This window comes from Phyllostomus hastatus, unplaced genomic scaffold (assembly GCF_019186645.2).
Source record: "Phyllostomus hastatus isolate PE091 unplaced genomic scaffold, TTU_PhHast_1.1 phas_contig_948, whole genome shotgun sequence".
Classification (NCBI taxonomy): domain Eukaryota; kingdom Metazoa; phylum Chordata; class Mammalia; order Chiroptera; family Phyllostomidae; genus Phyllostomus; species Phyllostomus hastatus.
The window spans coordinates 10064780-10085125 of NW_025333993.1; the positions used below are offsets into that span (position 1 = coordinate 10064780).

Here is a 20346-nt window from a genome sequence, read left to right on the forward strand (position 1 = left end):
GTTATGGTTTTATGACACCCGGTGTGCGTGCTGCTCACGGGGGGTTTTAAGCACCTCTGAGCCCTTCCTGGGGCCGGGGGTGTAAAGCGAGGTCAGTAGTGGCCTGTCTTCTCGGAAATGCGGGGCCCCGGGAGCACAGTCCCCCCGGCGGGGGCAGCGCAGACGCCAGGGCGGGGACCCAGGGCCCCGCAGACCCGGGCCGCCGGCTGGCACTGATCGGCCGGCTGCCGGCCCCTTTGAAGGTGGTCAAAGGGGCCGGCAGTTAGTGTGCCTTGTCTTCAAAAACGCCCCATGGGGCATCAGACCTTTTAGTTTCTTAAGGTTTTATTTATTTTTAGAGAGGAGAAGGGGGGGAGAGAGGGAGAGAAACATCAATGTATGGTCACCTCTCACGTGCCCCCTCTGGGGCCCTGGCTGCAACCCAGGCACATGCCCTGAGTGGGAATCAAACTGGCGACCCTTTGGTTCACAGGCTGGCCTTCAACCCACTGAGCCACACCAGCCAGGACTAAACCCTATGAAATTAAAAACATATTTCTGTATAGGTAGTTGTTCCAGAATACAAGTGTGTATACGTGTCCACCTTTTCTATGTGCTGGAGTCTTAAAGTTGCCCTCTGACGTCCCCATCCTCCACATGTGCCGCGGGAGGCTGCAGGCCAAGTCCCCGGCGGTGCTGCCGCATCAGCCGTGGCAGCCCCACTCACTGCTTGGTTTTCTTCCGGTCGAGTGGCCCTGCCTGGCCGTCGGGTGCTCGCTCTGCGCCTGGCGCTGTGTCAGACGGTGGAGGTCACGGTGATGGCCAGGCTGCGGGGATGTCCCCTGTCTGCGTTGCAGTTGTGGCTCTCTGGTGTGCGGCCACTTCGGCCTCCGGCGTCCGGCAGCGCCCACAGACCCGCCAGCACAGGGCCTGCCCGGGGAGACGGGGCCCCACGCTGCTCCGAGAGTCAAGCAGCGGAGCAGGGTCCCAGTGTGGCTTTCTGGTGCGGTTGCTCCGTTGGCCTCACCATGAATCAGTTCCGGAAGAATCTCAAATGCTCAGCACTGCTGCGGGCGGCGCCGGCTGCTGAGAGCAGGCCCCCTGGGTCTCCTCTGCTTTCCGGTCTCGGCCACTTCCTGGTCCCCATTTGAGGAGCGAGATGAAAGGGCAAGCGCACAAACAGGATGCAGCCGCTGGAGAGGGCAGGGCAGGCGCAGGGGCGGCAGGGATGCTGTAGCCCGGAGGGAGTGGGAGGGGCGGGCCTCAGTGTCCGTGCGTGCGGGAGCCGCTAGGACTGCAAGGCCTCTCAGGTGCCTGCTCTGGGGCTTGCTGCTGGGACCACCTGTTTTCTTTAAACCCTCACCTGAGCATATGTCTTTACTGATTTGAGGGAGGAAGACAGAGCGAGAGGGGTGAAGGGGAAGAGAGGGAAACACCCATGGGTTTTATGTGTCCCGGCCGGAGATCAAACCCGCCACCTTCTGGTGCACGGGATGACACTCTAACCCCCCGAGCACCTGGCTGAGGTGGTGCAGGGAGCACCCCCAGGTGGCTGCAGTGGGTGTTCGGCCCACTAGTGGAGGGCCTGCCGCGTGTCAGGGACACTGGGGAGCTGGGAGCCCCGGCCGGGTTCCCTCTGTGGGGGACTGCCCTGCAGCCGGCCCGCCTCACGGGGCGGAGTCGGGGTGGAGTGCGCGGGCTCTGTCAGTCCTGCCCCAAGAGCCCTGGGTGGACTGTGCTTGCCGGGCCCTCCTGGGGGACGGCGCAGCTCGGTGGGTCAGGGTGGGCTCCGGGACCTCCGGCACCCAGTCCCGGCTGCCACAGGGAACATCGGCACCCGGGTGCCAGGCTGCAGCCCGAGCAGGGTTTTAGAAGGAGGAATCCCGGCACAGACACCCTTCCCTGGCACGGAGCTTCTTCCCCTTCTGAGAGAAGGGCCGAGAACGGCAGAGTGCTCTGTCTGAACCCCGGTTCTGCGCCCCGAGTAGTGGCGGCGTCCTGGCGGGGCGTGTGCATCGCTGAGGTGAACCCTCGGACCAGGGAACTTGGGCCTGCAGCCCTCCAGCAGCCCACGCGAGGGCGAGCTTGTCCCACCCCAGCTCCAGGGCCCCGCGCGGCCTCGTGTTTCAAGCCTGGCCAGCGGCACCCCCGCCCGGCCGACCTCTGTGGGGACGGGGCGGCGGCACTGCCTCTGGACTCTGCCGACCGGGCAGCAGGGCAGGCTCCCCGCTGGAGCCCCGTGTCTGCTCCCCAGAGTGCCAGCCGAGTGCCCGCCCTGCTGGGCCACGGGGGGCACCCAGCGCTGTCTGACCCCGGCCTGTGTGTTACAGCCGGCGGCCCGGTGACTCGGCCCTCAGATAGCCCGGCCACACCTGTCTCGATGCCCAGTGGGCTGCAGCCTGAGACGGGAGCGGGCGTCCGCACTGCGGGAAGGGCCTTGAGCAGAGACCGCGGGATAGGAAGGCCCCCGTGCGCCCTGAGTGGAGGCCCCCGGCAGAGTGGGCCCCATGAACCATCAGACCGGTCCCCTTCGGGGGTGTTGGCAGTGCCTGCTGTCCCCGGGCGCCACGCCCCTCCTCGCAGTGTGAGTCCCAGGGGCTGACGTGTGCCCCACCCCTCGTCTCACTGTCTGTCCCCCGTCTCACCATCTGTCCCTTGTGCCTGCTGCAGAGGGGTTCTCAGTCACAAGAACATCTGTCACAATGCAAAGTCCTTCGTAAAAGCAGAAATGCGGCCACACTTGCTCCTGGAGTCAGCGTTCTGTGCAGCTGTGTGGCGGTGGCCCTCGGGTCCCATGGGTCCCATGAGACCGGCTGCTCCAGGGCTGCCTTTCCTGCTTGTCTGGCCTCGTCCCCTGCCCTTGCTCCCTGCTGCCCCGGTTCCTCTTCCTCTGCCCCAGGCGGCCCGGCCCCTGTCCCATCTCAGCCTTGCCCTCGGTTGCCTGGTCTGAGCTCTGACTGCTGGGAGGGCCGTCTGGCTGCTCGAGTGCCGGTGTTCCGCAGGCGCCAGCATCCGAGGGCCGAGGACATTCTTGCAGTGTCTGTCGCTGGAGGCCAGTCTCCTGTCGGGAAGGATGCTTGGGGGAGGGGTCACCCCCAAAACCCGAGCAGCTGGGTGCTCCCTGAGGGCTGTGGCAGGTCCTGCTCCCTGAACCTCCTATTCCCGCCTGGCTGCGTCCCCTTCTTTGCTGGCTGCAGGTGGCTCTCCAGGTCCCGTCCCTGCCCCTGCTGTGTGGCCAGCCCCACTACCCCCACCCCTTCCTGCACTCACCGTGGTTCCTCTGGGCCCAGGGGGCGGGGTTGCCCTACTGTCCTTGCCTGGGGTCTCTCATATTGCTGTGACAGGTGGGCTGCCTGGGCTGGTGACGGTGGCCGCATGGAGCGGCTGGTCCCCTGTCCTTGAGGTCTCACATGTGAGCTTGGGGCTCTTTGCGGTGGGCTCAGGGCTCCTGGGGCTGGACCGGAAACTGCAGGGTGGCCTGGGGCCTGAGCTCAGACTTCACACATCTCCCCTTGTGTCCCGCTGGCCAGAGCGGGGCCTGGGCCGCGTGGGGGAGAGCTCAGGGTCTGGGGCGGGGCCCTGTCATCTAGTGGACACCCCTCTCCTCCCCCTGCCCACATCCACGGCTGGCCCTCTCTCTCCCATCTGGGCAACTTCCACCCCCAGTGGCAGCGTGATGGGGCAAAGGCCTGGGCGCTTGGGGACAAGAGCCTGCGAGTCCCAGGAGCCCCCCATGTCCTGTGACGTTTTGCCGCTCCGATGTGCGGGCGGTGACTTCTCTGCCTGGAGTGTGTTTCCCTCCATCCCTGCAGCCTTTCGACCAAGGAAAGGCTCCATTTCGGGGACACTCACCCTCCGCCCCCACGTGGCCTGGGCTCCTCGTGTCTCCGGCCGTGCTGTCCCAGGCAGCAGGCACTGGTGTCTGCGGCTTCCTCCGAGAGAGGCGCCTCAGGGCTTGGCCAGCGGTGCCGGGGTCCAGTTTCATGTCCCTGTTTGTCAGGCGGCCCAGGTGGAACGCCCGCCTGCCGGCCCCTGAGAGTGGTGGGAGGCCCCGCCCAGCCTGGTTCTGTCCCCACCCCCGTCTGCGGTGTCTCTGGGCAGCTTCAGAGCCCGCAGCAGGGCACCCGGGCTTGCTCCTGCATCTGTACGGCCGGCCCGGGGGTCTGGGCCTTCTGCTCTTGCGTGAATTTAGTTCCGGCAGCAGTGCTGCCGCCTGCTTGCCTCTCTCTCTCCCGCTGGTGACAGCACCCTAGGCCAGGGAATCCTGGGTCCACCTGGCTGGAGGCCAGTGTCGGCCCGTGGACGCGTGGTGCCGTCAGGGCCTTGGGGAACGTGCAAGAGAGGTGGGGGGTCGGGTCCGACCCCACGGACCGAATCTGCGTGTGCGGACCCCCGGGGTCAGATGCTCCTCAGCCCCGGGAAGCCCCGCAGGGCCAAGTGATGCTGCCTCCTCCCGTGTGCGGGCGCGAGATCTCGGGCAGGCGGTGCTCCCCCGTCCCCGCTCGGCCAGGCTCGGCAGGTGCAGGCCCCGGAGCTGCTGCCCGGGTGCTTTCGGGCCTGGGTCCCCCTCCAGCACGGCAGGTCGGGGTTTCCAGGGCTAGCGCTACGCTACTTCACAGCATAACAAGGGTAGTAGTGGCAGTGAGTAGACGTAGTGACAACTGACCTTGAGCCAAGACGCTGAGGTCCAGCTCAGAGGGCGTGACAGTGCAGGGGCAGCCCACGGGTGAGCTCCCGCCCCGCCCCCGGCGGGCTGGGGGCCGTCGCTGCCGCCCTGCACTCCCGCTCACTCCCGCTCCCCTCCCGCAGGGCACGGCCTGTGCGGCAGGCAGGGCGGCAGCGCCGAGGCAGCGGCCAAGGAGACGGAGGGGCCCGACGCCGAGTCCTCCGACGACGCGGACCACAGCGGCAAGGTGAGCAGTTTCCGTTTCTGCCCCCGAGACTCGGCCTCGTTGCCGCACGCGCGGTCCGAGCCCCCACGGCCCCAGCGTTTTGCTTCTAAATGTCGCCGAGCCAGGTGGGAAGTCCGCGTGGCAGCCTGGCTCACAGAGGCACAGGTGGGAGGGGGTCCTGTCCCCGAGGGGACCCCACGTCCCTCTGCCGCCCGCGGGTGGTGACACGGCCTCTCAGCCACTCGGTGGGCCTGTGTCTCTGAGGGGTCTGCAGTGCGGGCCCTGGTTCCTGGGGACAGTGTGAGTCTTCACGGGGGAGGGGAGAGTTTCTGTGGCTCAGCTGCGAGAACGCACCCCCCCCCCCCCCCCAGCTTTCCGGCCGCGGCTTCCTTTCCCCAGTTCCTTGTGCCCTTATCCGGGTCCCAGGGAGTGTGGTGGCGGCCTCCTCTTACCCCGCCTCCAGGGTGCAGTCCCCACCCCGGGTCCCTGTGCCCGAAGACCCCTCCCCAGCCAGAGCGGCGTGTGCGGCTCCGGCGCTGCGTGCACTCGCCTCTCCTCTGCGGCAGTGTTGGCAGGTTGGCGCCACCGCCCTGCCCGTCTCCGCTCTTCCCTTCCGCACTGGGGTGGTTCTTGCCCGCGCCCCGTCTTCCGAGGGGCAGCGGGTGGGGTGACGCCCAGGATGGAGGCACGGCGCCCAGACGTGAACCGTCGGTTCAGAGCCTGCGCGTCTGCGCGGGGCCCTCCTGTCTCTCCGTGCGTCCCGCCGGACTCTCCCGAGTGTGGGGCTGTGCGCGCGACCCCTGGCCCGGGCTCCTCCTCCTCAGGGCCCCTCCCACGCGAGCACAGCAGGCGGCGGGCCTGGAAGGAGTGCGAGCCGCGTGGCGCGAAGTGCTGGCGAAAGCACCGGCGGTCGGAGCTGCGCGGTCTCGGTTAAGCCCCGCCCCCCAGAGGGCAGACCTGCCCGTCTGCGTTTCTTGTGGGGGAGGGTCAGTCGCCCTCCACGGAAGCAGTTGACTTCCAGACTGAGGGTGTATTGAAGGATGTTTGTTTGCTTCTTTTGTTATTGAAACTAAAATCGTTAAATCTGAATTTCTAGTTTAGTTTAGGAACAGGGCTGGTTTTCCTCCTTCTGGCCCTCTACTCACCGAATGCTCGTTAACTGGGGTGTCTTGTTTCTACCTGGCTGTCGGTGGAGGGCGTCCCGGGGAAGCGCACGGCGTCGAGGGGCGGGAGAGGGGGCCGGAGGCTCCGGGGTGATGTCTGTCTGCCTGGGGTTCGTCCCCCCGCCCCCAATAAGCTCGCCTGCAGCAGACCGGTCTCGGGGACGGTGTTTCACGGCTGCGCGTCGCTGGGGGGGGGGGAGCCGCTGTGTCTGGAGGTCAGAGGGGGCTGCACGGAGGCAGCTGCCTCGTGTCCTTCCGCGGGGGGCGGGGGGCGGGGCTGGGGCGCGCCGGGTGAGGCTGCACCTGGAAACGCCCTGGTTTTGTCCGCATCTTCTTTCTTCGGGTCAGTGCCGCGTGACCCAGGTTCCTGACTTAAAACAGCCTTTTGCGAGTTGGGTTTCGTGCCTAGGGTATCCATCCGGAAGGAGAGGGTGCAGACTGTGCGAGCCGGTCTTGGGGCGAGGGCCCTGCGGTGTGTCCGTAGTGGGTGTCGTGCTGGGTGCCTTGTGAGTGGGTTGGCCGCTGCTCCTGGTCAGCCCAACCCGCCCTCCCCACCCCCTCCCCTTCCCCACCCCCTACCCCTCCCCCCTCCCCCCAAAGAGACCGGAGCCCACCGCTGTTGCTCTCGCACAGGAACAGGGAGGTGAAGCAACGCACTGAAGGGCGCCCAGCTCCGAGGTGGGAAAACCAGGCCGAGCGTTGGGAGCAGCCCTGCTGAGACCGCCCTGCCCCCCGCCCCCTCGAGGGTTGCCCCCTGGCGTTTGGGGCGGGTTTCCGAAGGGAAGGGACGGATGGATGGGCGGGGCCGGAGCCGGGTGCGGCGGGTGCTCAGCAGCTGCCCTTGCAGCTCCCTCTTAAGCCTCCGAGGCCTTCTTCGTGGTTCGAAGTCAGAGCAGGTGTGTGCGTTAGGTTTCTTCGTTCGGGTCGAGTATTTCGTGGGTGCATCTCACGTCAGGGTGTGTTTTCTCGAGAATGAGGTGACGCTTTTTGCACGGGAAGCTGCCTGCGTGGGGAAGGATGGTTTTGAATGCAGCAGGCTGGGTGTTGCAGTGCACACCTACACAAACGAGTACACGTGTAAGTGAAATAAAGCAAGTACTCACTTCTAACTTTGGCAGAACACACGACAGCTGCCGACAGAACATTTTCGCTGCTTTTCCTCAGTGAACCGCTTTACGAAATACCAGGCAGGATAAGGAGTGCGTGTTGGAGTTCCATGTTTTACATTTTTTTTTTTACAGCAGTCTTGGCTCTGCCCGGCCTCCGGGGGCTGCACAAGCAGATGGCTGTGGGCTCCTGGGGTGGGGGTCAGGGGGGCCACATCCTGGGGGGGTGGGGCCCGTGCAACGCGGGGGGCCGCTGGCCTTTCCCTCGGTCTGCCGCCTGGCCCCCTGGCCCCCGCTGCGGGGGACCTCCCAGGGCCCTGCGCACTGTCCCTGCTCTTCACCCCACGGCCTGTCCCTGGGAGGGGCGCCCGGCAGCCGGGCAGGCCGGGCCGCCACCCCCCCCCCCCCCCCCCGGCCCCGAGGTGCCTGCGATGCCGTCTCCACGGAGCGGACGCGTCAGAGCGATTTTCAGAATGTTTTTGTTCTGAAAACCCTTTTTCCTTTCGATCCCAACTGTAATTGTGTCGGGACGCCTGCTCTGGTAAGGCCAGCGTTCGCGGGAGCGTGAGAACAGACACCGTGCCGAGGGCGCCCGGGGCTGCTCCCCGCGGGCGGGGGGCGTGTTCCCAGGTGAGCGGTCTGGGGAGGTGGCTGCGGGCGCTGGCCGGTCAGCTGACCCGGGCCCGCCCCGTAGGCTCATCCTGGGAGGCGTCTCGGTGCTGCCCTCAGGCCCTCCCTCTTGGTCCGTCCTCTCTGGGACTCCGCCGGCCGGCCGGGTGCCGTCAGGTCGCGGGTCCCTGTCCACGGCCGCCCTGTCCCCGAGTGTGCTGCCTGCGTGGCGATGCGGCTGAACGCCCTGCTGGGGCAGGGCCGGCTCTGTGGGGGCGGCCCCTCTGGGCAGCGGGAAGGCGTCGGCGGTGCCCGCGGAGCCTGTTAGGGCGCTCCTCCGGCTTCTGTGCCGAGCGCGGCAGGTGGGACGTTCCTCTGCGATGGCCGCGCTGTGGAGGATGAAGAGCAAGCCCAGGGCGGCCCCCGGGGCTGGGGCCCCCAGCGGCAGGTCCCTTTGCCCGGTGAGCACGCTCGGATGCTGTCCGGCCGCGTCCGGTTCTCGACACAGAGGAGGGTGCTTTGGGGTGTCCCAGTCTCCCTGTCCTGTCTTTGTGCCTCTGGAGCCTGGTGCGGGCTGGGGGGAGCTGCAGTGTGGCGTGGGGGTGGGGTGCTGGCCATCGGCATACAGGGGTGTCAGTGTTTTCTTTCTTAATGGCAGAAAGGTGTGGTTTTTTTAAGCTGCCTTTTGCACTTCCCTGTCTTTCTGTTGTTGAGACGAGTGTGTTACTGGCAGGACGGCATCCCCTGTCCCCCGCCTCCCCTGGGGGGTCCGAGGGGCTGTGGGCACTCTGGACGGAGGCTGTGCCCACCTCTGCGGCCGGGGGCCTGAGCGGCAGGTGGGCTGGGAAGGGCCGCGTTCACAGTCCGTGCGGACGACCGGCCTCGTCCATGCTGCTCTCCGGAGTGCGACTAGACACCCTCCCCCCCGGGGGGGTCCTCGGGGGGGGGCGGGTGGTGCAAAGCAGTTCACCAGGGTCCGGTCGGGGTTTTAATAGTTTCACGTCCTCGTCAGATCCTCTGCTGCTGGACTCCGTGCCCCTCCAGGCGACGGGGACTGGGACAGTGAGTGGGGATCACTCATCTGAGCGGCCTTTGTCCCCAGAGGCTTCTCTGCAAAGGACACCTGCAGGTGGGGGGGGCTGCGGGGCCCCTGCTGTGTCCTGGGGGCTCTGAGGGGCCACGCGTCCCCGCGGGGCGTGTCTCCAAAAGGCCCGAGGGAAGGCTGTGGGATCTCAGGTCAGCCGGCCCCTTGAAGTCTGCGGGGGTGTGCGGTTGCCTGCCTCAAAGGGGCCTCAAAGGGACGGTTCTGAGACTCCGGGCCCCTGCTGCCGGCAGGGTCTGCGCTGGGGCGCCGCTCCGAGAGCAGCCGGTCCACGGGGCCCTTCAGGGCCAGCCCGGGCTTCCTTTTCATCTGGGGGGGGGGGTTGGCCTTGCAGACCATGCCCCCCACTGCGCCCTGCTCCGCATGTCCCTGGGTTATTCTTAGTCTCCACCTGGGACAGCCCTGAGGGCAGGCCGGCTTCTCTCTTTCCAGGGTGATGACCCCAGTCCTGCTGCAGGGTCAGGTTGGTTCCTCGCCCACTGGGGGGAACCTGGGCTCTGCTTGGCTTTCGGGGTCCCTTGAGAACTTCCCTGGGCAGCACCCCGTCTGGGTGTGTCTGGTTCCCGTGCCGGGTGTGGGGTGGTGGGGACACCAGGTAGCCCTCAGGGTTGGAGACGTGGTCCTCACGCTGTCAGATTTTAGGTCGCTCTGGCCCCTCGGACGGCCCCACGACCCTGGAGCCACGCGGGCAGGGGCCGGGTGGAGGTTGATGTCCTTTGACCACGGGAACGGGGGTGGGGGAGGGGCGGACAGGGTGACTCAGGAGCTGCCGGAAATATGTAAATCCCTGGATGCGTTCTAATGCAGATCTGCTTATTTTGCTTCCTGGTAAGGAGTTTTTGGGGTAATGTTTCAGTAAAACGAAATTCTTGACATCTTTTTAAGTTGTTTACAAGCAAAACTTTACTAAGAGCCTTAAAAATAAACACCTTTTTTATTTTTATTTTTTAACTTAATTTCATTTTTTTTAAGGTTTTATTTATTACTCGTTTTTATAGAGGTAAGGGAGGGAGAAAGAGAAACATCAATGTGCGGTTGCTGGGGGCTGTGGCCTGCAACCCAGGCACGTGCCCTGACTGGGAATCAAACCTGCGATGCCTGGTTCACAGCCCGAGCTCAATCCACTGAGGTACGCCAGCCAGGCTGAAAGTTAAACACCTTTCAACACAACATGCGTTTTAACTTGTGATTCCGTGTTTTTTAATTTGTCACTGAAATGACTTGTAACGGACAGTAATGAACAGGTTGCATCCGTCTGGACTCCGTCCCTTGTGATCGGCCTGCGGGTTTACGGAGACGGCATGGCCAGCCGAGACTGCTCCGCTCCCCCGCGTGGTCCTCAGCCCGGGGCCCTGTCCAGGGAGGAGGGGTGCCTGAGGTGCTGACCCCCGGTGTGAAAGGAATTTGCAGGCGTCCTCTGGGGTGCTGAAGGTGTTGCCTAGCCTCTTTCAGGAACCGGGGGGAGGGGGAGGTTTAGAGTGACGAAGGCCAGCCCAGCCACCCCTGGCCGGAGCTCCCCTGGCCTGTTTCAGACGGAGGCCGGCAGACTCCTGTGCGCCCCCCTAAAATGGAGACCTGAAGGCATTCTCGGTGGAACAGAGGCAACGAACACCCAGAAACCCACCCCACTTTCTGGGACTCTCCGGTGGGGCGGGAATGGGGAGGCCGGAGGGGTGGTGCCTTCGGAGCACCCTGACCTTGGTGTGGTCTGAACTGCAAGGCTGTAGCTGTTGCCTTTTCTTACGGGGGGTGGGGGGGAGGCAGGACCTCCTCACCCGGCAGCCTGGCTGATGCTGGGACCGCGAAGGCGCATGGTGCCCTGGCAGGCCCTGTGGCAGGGCAGCAGCTCGCTGACGTGCGTGCGCGGCAGGCAGCAGTGGGTGCTGTCGGGCCGTGAGCCGGGGTCTGGGTCCAGGAGCGGGCCAGAGCCGTGTTGGCCGGGGCCGGTGCCTTTGTTGCGCAGGCTCCCAGCAGCCTGCGCTCGGGGTTGCTGGGGGGCGGGGGTCCTCCCCTCTGTGAGGTTTTCGTCCCCTCGTGTTCGTGCTGTGGGGCAGTGGCCTTGAGAGTTGCCGTTGGGCCGTCGAAGCACCTGTGGGCGTTTCTGTGTGAATGGGTCTGCTTGCTGTTTCATTTTTTCCGGCGAGGCCGAGTTACACCGTGTATTTAGGGACGTGGTTGTGCCGGGAGCCGTGCGGCCGCCAGGCTGCTCCTTGGTCGCCACCGAAGGGGGGCTCCTTTGTGGGGCCCTCGGTGTCGGAGATTCCTTGGGCCCACGGGCAAGTGCCACGGGCAGGCGACCAGTCCCCTCGGCAGAGCGGCCGGTGCCAGCAGCAGCCGTGGTGGGAGGGTTGGAGCCACCGTTCCGGATCTGGGTCGCAGCGCCGCCCCCCCACCCCCCGTTGTAGGTGGGTGTCCTTCCCACCGAGCCCACAAGCGGATGGCGTGTCAGGGTCGGCTCCGGGGTGGGCGGGTGAGGGACATGGCCCTGCCTGTGCACATGCCCCTGTGGGAGGCGCTTCGTGCCCAGGACAGCTGAGGCCGGAGGAGCCGGAGAGCAGCCGGTCCTGGTGGGTGGCCGGCCGGCCGGCCTCCAGGGACAACCCTCACCCTCGGGCAGTGTGTGTGGGCACCGCCACGGACGGGAGCTCGGGCTGCAGAACAACCTCTGCGTGACCCGCGGAGAGCCACAAACACCTCCGCTGCGTGCACAGCCGGCCCAGGGGGTCCGGCCTGCAGGGGGCGCTGGGTCCCCCGGGGTGTACACAGCCTGTGTGCTCGGGAGCCGTTCTCTGTTTCAGGGCCCCGGCGTCCCAGACCAGACGGAGGTCAGGAGGGGACAGGGCCTGCCACCGACCCCGAGCCTGCGAGGGGAGTGGTGTTTGTCTGCCCTTGAAGCAACTGGGGTGTTACAGAACAGACAAGGGGGGGCTGAGACGATACACTATCACTGAAAGAAGCCCCCAGGTCCGTTCTGTCCACAGCCAGAGGAAAGACGTCTCTCAATGCCAGAGATTCGTGAAAAGGAAAGGAAACGTTTATTTAATGCTGTACAGACTTAAAGTAAGGACCTAATGTCTTCGCCAAAAATCCTAAAGTCCCTTAAAACACCCACAAACAGACACAGTTCTTCCTTCCTACCCGCTTTGCCCAGTCCAGAGTACCGTATCTCCTAAAGCTGCGGGGGTTCCCACTCTGGCAAAGGCACATGGTCCTCTCTCCCCGGACCACGGGAGTCCCCACTCTGCCCGAGCCGCGTGGTTCTCTCCCTCAGGGCCACGAGAGTCTTCACTCTGCTAAAGCTGTGTGGTTCTCTCTTGCAGGGCTGCACGGTTCTCCCCCCTCAAATGGCTGCCGAGTCTTGGTTTAAATCCCAGCGCCAATCTTCCTCTGAAGCCCCATTTCCGGCTCCTCTCACAATTGGCTACAGCTGCCAGATTCTGGGCAGGTGTGGCCCTGTGGTGTGGAGCCAATGATCTGCAGGCTCTTCTGGGTCTTATTACATATCCCTGTTTGAGGCTCCCCTCTTGGCACCCTGTTACAGGGGGAGAGGGGTCACACCTGTGTCTGTGGGCGTCTGTCTGTTCTCCGGGGAGTTGCTCAGCTGGCAGAGTCGTCCCTGCCCCGACAGAGCGTGCGTGTACGCCGCCTGGGGGTCTGCTGGCTGACACGCCTGGTCTGCCGGGCGAAACGCGCCAACGACGCCCCTCTATAGCGTCAGTGTACGTCCGGGCGAGTGCCTCGCCTCCTGGCGGAGACCCAGCCCTGCATGGGCCGGTGGGGCTGGCCGGGCCGCACGGAGGCGCTCTGTCTTGGCCGTGCCGCCCTGGAGGAGCCGCGTGCCCTCCTGGGCCCCGTGGTGTCTGCCGCTGCGCAGGGACGCCAACCGTGCCCGCGTGCGGCAGCGGGTGTGTGTCAGCGGGCGGGGGGGCGCTGGCGGTGGGGAGCAGCAGAGACACGCTTAGCCCAGGCTGTTCCGGGATGTGGACGCACCCTGTGAAGAGGCTGCAGGCCAGACCGGGCGCCCCTGAGCGCCAGCCTCACCTGCCCCGCCCTCTCCTGTGTTCCGCCCACAGAGTGCGGGACCGGGGGCCTCGAGCCGCCGCAGCCCACAGGAGATGAACCCCTGCGACCCGAGCCCGTCCCCCCAGGACGCCAGTGGGCCAGCGCCGGCAGCCACGAGGCAGCTGACGGACGCCGACAAGCTGCGCAAGGTGATCAGTGAGCTCCTGGAGACGGAGCGCACCTACGTGAAGGTGAGCGTGCCGCCCGCCCCCCACCGGGTGCGGGCGCTGTGTGTTCCTCCGGGCGCCGAGCTGGTCTCTCTGGGCCGGGCCGCGCGGCTGTCCCTCGGAACGTGAGCGTTCCCTGTCGGTGTGCCAAGGAGGCAGGGCGGTTCTTACAGCGACTCCCTGCGACACGCGGGTGGGGCGGGGCGGGGCCGGTCTGCAGTTGTTGGGGGGGCGGGGGAGGACACAGTGAGTGGTCGGTAACGGCACCAGGAGCAGCGGTGTCCTGTGCTCACCGCGGCAGAAGTCGACTTTAGCACAGGAAGGTCTGTTACTTTCAAAACCGAGTCGGGGTCCAGGCAGAAGGGGACCGGGCCTGTGTCCATGTGTTGCTGCTTGTGCTGACCGTCAGTCACCCTGTGTCAGTCACTTCCGTGCAACTCACGGAGCGCTCTTACGGGACACAGGCACCGTGCCGTTCCCGACAGTCCCGGCAACTGCAGCGGCTGTGCACCCTGATGTGGAGCTGAGCTGCGTGTCACGCCGGCACGGCCTGTTTCGAACGGTCCCAGTTGGCCTGTAACTCGGGGTCGGCCAGGCCCGGCCCTCTGCCCGCTCTCGCCGACTCAGTGTTAGTGGCACAGGGCTCTGCCACCTGTTTCTGTGTCGCCTGCTGTCGGGTGGTCGGTGCAGGGCTGAGAAAGGCCGGGGGCCGTGGGCACGGGGCTGGGCCGGTCCACGCCTCCAGGCGCCCCAGAGGCCTCCTCCCCACGGCGTGCTCACGGGCACACTCTCCCACGCAGGACCTGAACTGTCTCATGGAGAGATACCTCAGGCCCCTTCAGAAGGAGACCTTTCTCACCCAGGATGAGGTACCGTGGGGGTCGCCCTCACGCGGAGGGGGCGGCGGGAGGCCGGCGGGGCAGGTGCAGCTGCCGAGAGCAGTCAGTCAGGGCTCACTGAACCGTGGCAGACGGGGTGCATCGTCGCTCCCAGGGAGGTGGGGGGGCCGCCCCGGCCTTGGCCGCAGGGTGGTGATCGTAATTGACGCATACTGATACAAGAACTTGGAAATCAGAAGCAGGTCCAGCTCTGAACTGATGAAATGTGAGAGGGACTGAACTCTCCTGCGTTTTCCAGCTCGACGTGCTCTTTGGGAATCTAACCGAAATGGTCGAGTTCCAAGTAGAGTTCCTCAAAACTCTGGAAGACGGAGTGCGACTAGTACCTGACTTGGAAAAGCTGGAGAGGGTCGATCAGTTCAAGGTGGGTCAGCCCTCCGAGGGCGCGGAGCCTTCCCGGAGGTCGAGGTCAGTGCCGCGAGGCCGCGTGCTCTCGGCCGGTTCCCCGGCCCACAGCGCTGCGCCCTCACCGGCCTGCCGCTCCGACGGCGGCCCGGGGCGCACGGGCCGCTCTGACCCGGACGAGAGCCAGCACCGCCGGTGTGCGCGCACCCCGCGGCTGCTCCGGGGCCGTGCCCGCCGCGCCCTTGGGTCCCCCGCGCTCGGGGCCTCCAGCTGGCCTCGCTGTCGCGTCGGTGGGGCGTCCTCGGATCCCCGTGGGCACCGACTAGCCCCCCGCCCCCCATCCCGGGGGCCTCTGCGCAGCAGAGACGCTTGTCATTTGTCGTCCCCTCGGGAGGCTGCGGGCGGCCTGTCCCCGCCTCGTGCCCGGCGCCCTTCCTTGCGGGCGGTCCTGGGTCCGCCCCAGGCTGCACGTCCACGCCGCGTGCGGGCCGCCTGGGTCCACGCCTCCCGACCGGCCGGCTGCGGCCTGGGGGGGCAGCAGCCCCTGCAGAGCCCGCCAGTCCCTGCCGACGCCGCTCCGCCAGGTCCAGGCCGCGGGGCGGGTGGGGGTGGTGAGGTGGCATGGGGAGGCCCCCTCGGCCCCTGCTCCTGCCTGTGTGTGCGGGTCGGGCCGTTGGTGGCCGAGTGGACGTGGTCCGTCGGTGTCGGCCATCAGCCACACTGCCCACCTGGGGACCGGTGATCACTCACTCCTAACACCTGTTTTCTCACGCGGAGCCTTTCAATTTTAAGACAAATAAGCAGCACTTCTGTCTCTCTCTCGGGAAACAAGACCAGGTTAAGGAGAAACTCACAGAAGGTTCTCTCCTGAGCCCGTTTCACCGGTTCATATGAAACGCAGGACAGAAGCGTCCCTTGTCGGGGCAGGCAGCTCCTGGTGGGAGGGCCTCCCCTCATGGCTGCCCGTCGGGGTGGGGAGCAGGTGGGAGGCCCGGCTCCCAGGCCGAGGCTGGCGGTGCGACCAGGGAACCGCGCTCTTGAGTTTCGGGGTGTCTACACCTCTGGCCCCCAGTGCCGGCATGTCTCCCGTGAACACACCCTTTAAAAGCCCCGGCCTGGCCAGCAGTGCCATCTGTGCTGCCGCTGCCTTGGAGGCCAGCGCCGGCGCCCGTCACTGCGTCTGTCGGCCCGTGCGCGCTCCCCAGGGCCCGCTGACCTGCTCTCTCCTGTCCGTCCAGAAGGTGCTGTTCTCCCTGGGGGGCTCCTTCCTGTACTACGCCGACCGCTTCAAGCTGTACAGCGCCTTCTGCGCCAGCCACACGGAGGTACCCAAGGTCCTGGTGAGAGGTATGGCCGGGGGGCGGGGGTGTCGGGGGGCGGGGCTGCATCGCTGCCAACTCGAGGCGCGGGGCCTGCCGGGGCGCGGGGGCTCCGGACTGGAACCGAGGCGCTGTCAGTGTGGCAGGGGCTCGCTGCTCCACAGGCCCCACCGGGGCCGGGGGCTCGGGTTCCTCAGGGCCCGGTGAGCCCTGGGCCCGCCGCGTGGGGCCGGGGTGGGGGTGGGGGGGCGGCGTGTGAGGCCGTCGCGCAGATGTGCCGGGGTCGAGGTGCCGGGCTCTGCTCCTGCCCACGCTGCCTGCACTGGGAGCCGCCCCCCACCCTGCGTGGGTCCGCCCGGTGCGCCCTGCTCAGCCCACTCACGAAGGGCACGGGCTTTCGAGGTTGGCAGCCCCTCTCCCCTCCCGAGTGCTCTGGAAGGCCCCGAGCGCCCTCAGAGTGTCCAGAGAGGGCTTTTGTGTCCGTGGGCCAGCGTGCGGCTGTCTGACGTACGAGAGGGCCAGAGACGTGGCTGCCTGGAGGGTAGTGCAGCCGGGAGACCACCCGGCCCCGGGGACCTGGACACAGCCGCCATCCCTGCCAATGTCACGGGGGCTGGGAGGCCCGCAGTCAGCGCGCTGGGCTCGCTGCTGGAGGGGAGGGGCTGGGCTGGCTCGAGCGGGCCCTGTCCCCGGGCGCGTCAGCACCACTCGGGTCTGCGCAGGGCGGGGGCCTGCCCACAGGCGCCAGCACCTCTGCCCCGACCCTGAGTCCGCCCGGAGCTGAGAGGGGGCATGGGGGCCCCGTGCAGCTGGCGCCTCCCGCACAGGCTGCGTTGGTCACGCAGGGGCGTGTGTGCATGCGTGTCTTTCTGCTAGTCCCCTGACGCTGGGTGCTGCCAGGCGGTCGGTGCAGCGGTTCTGGAGCTCTTTCCCCCCCAGTGAGATGACACACCGTCTATCCTTGGGGCCGTTTGTGTTATTTTTAAACAGTCGACTAGATTAGCTTCTACCCCTGTAGGTTTTTCGTGATAACGTTTGCACCTGAAAGATATTATCGTGTCTTTCAAATTACGCTGTGAAACGTTGGGTCTGACCTACATTTTCCTGACGGCCAGCCGTGCCGGGAGCGAGGCGGGGCCGAGGCCGGGAGCGGCTGGGACTGTTCCCCAGCTCGCAGGGCTGCCGGCGTGCCGGCCCAGCAGGCCACGGGGCCCAGGCTCTCCCTCCTTCACGCCCTGACGTGGCGCGGACGCGGTGGGCTCGCCGCCCGTGGCTGTGCTGGGGACTCGGGGACTCGGGGTGCCCCAGAGGGCAGGGCTTCCTCCTGCGCTGGCTCTGGGCCTGGCCGCCCCCCGCCCTGGCACGGGCCTCCCCGGTCACTCGCTCCCTGGCCCGCTCCCTTACTCTCAGGAAGGAGGGGAGGCGGCTGCCCCTGTGGAGCCTGGTGCCCCCTCGGGGGGCTGACAGGATGCAAAGACGGGGGTCTGTCCGAGGCTCGGCTCTGCCCTTGCTGTGCCCCTGACTGATAGCGCGGCGAGGAGACTCCCCCACAGAGCCCCCTCGGGCTCCATGCACCTTTGGACCCGCATGTGCGCCGTGGGTCCCGGCCGGTGGGGGTGCGTGTTTCACCCCACCTGTGGCTTCTGGGGAACCGTGTGCTTCTTGTGAAGTCACTGTGGTGCCTCCTTTCTCCTCCCGTTCTTCCCCCTCGCCGCCTCTGCCCCTCCCCAGGGGCCTGGACACAGGTGGGACCGCCGGTGGGCGGGACTGGTGTGCTGCCGGGACCCTGTCCCCGCGCCCCTCCCAGAGTCGTGGGGCTGCCCGCCAGCCCCGGGAGGCTCGAGAGCCAGGGAGGGGGCGTTTCCAATGTGCGTTCTCGTGAGATGCAGTGAGGCCGACGGGCCGGGAGGTGATGGCCATCGAAGAGATGGCTTGTTACGTTCCCAAGAAGAGGGTCACACCAGGCCACGCGGGGCCACACCGTGTGGCACAGGGCGGCTCTGCAGAGAAGGGCCGGAGGGGTGCTGGGCAGGAGCCTTTCCAGAGAGCGAGGCTGGGCAAGCTGCACAAGCCCAGGGCCCTGCGTGCGGGGGACCAGCTGCTGGCCGCCGGCCCTGGGGGGGTGGGGCGGGGACAGTGGGAGAGCTCGTGGGACAGCTGGGGGCCCCGGTGGGGGCCCCTCAAAGGGCTGGGACTGAGGCCGCGTGCCCTCGCAGCCAGGACGGACGCGGCCTTCAAGGCCTTCCTGGACGCGCAGAACCCGAAGCAGCAGCACTCGGCCACGCTGGAGTCCTACCTCATCAAGCCCATCCAGCGGGTCCTCAAGTACCCGCTGCTGCTGCGCGAGCTCTTCTCGCTGACGGATGCCGACAGCGAGGAGCACTACCACCTGGACGGTGAGCCGGCCCCGCCCCGCCCCGCCCCGCCCGTACTCCGCCCCACCCCACGCGCCTCCCCGCGGCCCCTTCATGCCCCGCCTGCCCTGCTGCAGTGGCCATCAAGACCATGAACAAGGTGGCCAGCCACATCAACGAGATGCAGAAGATCCACGAGGAGTTCGGGACCGTGTTCGACCAGCTGATCGCCGAGCAGACCGGTGAGAAGAAAGAGGTAAGGATGCCGCCCTCTCCCCCGAGCAGGTGTGGGTGGAGCAGGTGTGGAGCAGGTGTCGGTGGGGAAGGCCGGTCCGACCGGGCTCTTGGGGCTGTGTGCGAGGACGGCCATCACGGAGAGCTCGGCCTTGAGGGTGACGACCCTGCGCCCTGCATCCACGGCTGCCGTGCGGGGCTTCTTACCGAGCCGGGTCACTGTGGCTGTGGGATGTGTGTCTGAGCCCCCTGCCTCTCGGAGCTCGGGCCGGCCGAGTGCAGAGTGCGAGGGTGCACACCGCCGCCCGGGCCCGGGACAGCTCCGGAGGCCCCCGACGCGGCGAAGCCACACGCCCGAGGCCAGAGCAGCACCCGGCTCGGGGGCCCCTGGAGAGAGGGCGGGGCACACTGGGTGGTGCCCGAGTCCCTGGGAGGGCCGACGGGAGAGCCGACAGGACCCAGTGCACTGGTGGCCCTGCAGCGGGCGGGTGGGCAGGCTGTGCGTCCGACCCACCTTGGCTCCGCTGTCGGCCTCGCTGGCCGGGGGCTGGGGGGGCTGGGAATGCAGGGGCGTCCCTGCCGCAACGGGAGAGGGGCCGTGTGGGGACGGGCGGAGCGTGATGATTGGCGCGGGTGGAGGAAGCAGCCTGGCCAGGCCGGAGAGGTACATGGCTGTGCCGAGAGGTCCCTTCTTGTCCTCGGGGAAGGGAGGTTTTGGACGCCGGGAAGATAATTTTCTAAAGAGGTCAATTCTCGACCTTCTGCCTGAACGTGGAAGCGAGGACAAAAGGAGAAGTTTCTCGACGGTGGGAGGGGGCACACCTTGCCCGGAAAGGCAGGGTCTCGGAAAGGCAGGGTCTCTCGGTGTCCCTGCGGCGTGTGAGTGCCGCGGTCCATCGGTCCCAGGCGGGGCAGGACTCACAGCTGCCCTCAGCTGCGCCTTCCCAGGGGCCGCGGGGCGGGGTGCGTGCGGGGCCTGTAGACGTGTCTTCCCTACCGAGGAGCCCCCTCGCCCAGGGTGCACGGCACGGGGTGTGGGCAGGAAGGGGGTGTGGCTCAGACGGCGCAGCCCGCGAGCGGGAATGGTGAGTGGGAATGGCACGGCCGGCCTCCTGAGGTGAAGACCCGCCGCTCCAGGAGGACATCTGCGCGGCGGGGGGGCAGGGGGCGCCCGTTGGGGGTTCTGGGGACAGAGGCGCCCGGAAGACGAGAGGGGTGGCAGGCCCGCCCTCCGTCCGTGGGCGCTGCAAGAAGAGTGGGAGAGAGACCCCTCCCCAGGGGCTGGGGGATAAGCGGCCACAGACAGCCAACGGCTCCAGCAAGACCGAGTCCCTTCGGGTCCCATCACCTCTCCCCCAGCCTCCATCGGGGGGACGGACAGACGGACGGACGGGGTGGGCCTGGGAGGACGGGCGGCTCTGGGCCCAGAGTCCTGGCGGGCCCTGCGCTGCTGCAGAGGAGCCGGGAAGGAGGGGCGGTGGGGCGGCCGGAGGTGTGTGTCCCCACGGTCCCCGCGGTGGGGACGTGACGTGGGCTCTGGCCGGTGGTGTCCGCGGCATTGCGGGTGAGACGAGGCAGAGTCACGCGGACCACCCTCCGCAGTCCTGTGGAGGGGAAGGGGCGGCATGGCCCCTCTCTCGAGGGGAGGGCGCCCCGACCCTCGCCCGGACAGGCCTTTATCGGCTGTCTAGCAGCACACGCCAAGGGAGGTTCTCCTTCGTCATGCTCAGGTTGGCTTTAGGTGGCTACTTTTACAGCCAGCAGCGGAGAGGACGTCACTGAGGACTTCCTACAGGTTAACAGGGAAGAAACGTTGCGAATGCAGGGGCCCATAGGAGGAATTGGTCTGGTCACGCTTCAGTCCTCGGGAGAACCAGCACAGACTTCAGGGAGTCACGTTAAAGACCTGCAGTCAGCGTTTGCTGCCTCAGCTCTGGGAGGGGGGTTTTAGCAAAAAGCAGGTCTCAGAGCAGCTCAGGTGCCATGCAGGCCTGACTCCCCACGGGAGAGCCGACCCCGTGGGGTTGGCGTCCTGCGTGCCGCACACGCCTCCGGGCTGCCCCGCGGGGCTGGGCTGCTTTTGCCCTTCCCCGCGGGCCGGTTCCCCGCAGGGGT

At 66.9% G+C, this 20346-nt stretch overlaps 1 protein-coding gene across 7 annotated transcripts in view; it reads left to right on the forward strand.

The window, feature by feature from the left end:
* Window positions 1–20346, forward strand: part of TIAM1 (TIAM Rac1 associated GEF 1) — a 153273-nt gene that overhangs the window by 124634 nt on the left and 8293 nt on the right. For all 7 annotated transcript variants that reach the window (XM_045852403.1, XM_045852405.1, XM_045852406.1 and 4 more), the window contains 7 exons: window positions 4789–4892; window positions 12925–13104; window positions 13881–13949; window positions 14218–14343; window positions 15563–15671; window positions 17860–18039; window positions 18135–18253. In XM_045852403.1, coding sequence (XP_045708359.1) covers window positions 4789–4892; window positions 12925–13104; window positions 13881–13949; window positions 14218–14343; window positions 15563–15671; window positions 17860–18039; window positions 18135–18253 — 887 coding nt within the window. The remainder of the gene's footprint in view (window positions 1–4788; window positions 4893–12924; window positions 13105–13880; window positions 13950–14217; window positions 14344–15562; window positions 15672–17859; window positions 18040–18134; window positions 18254–20346) is intronic.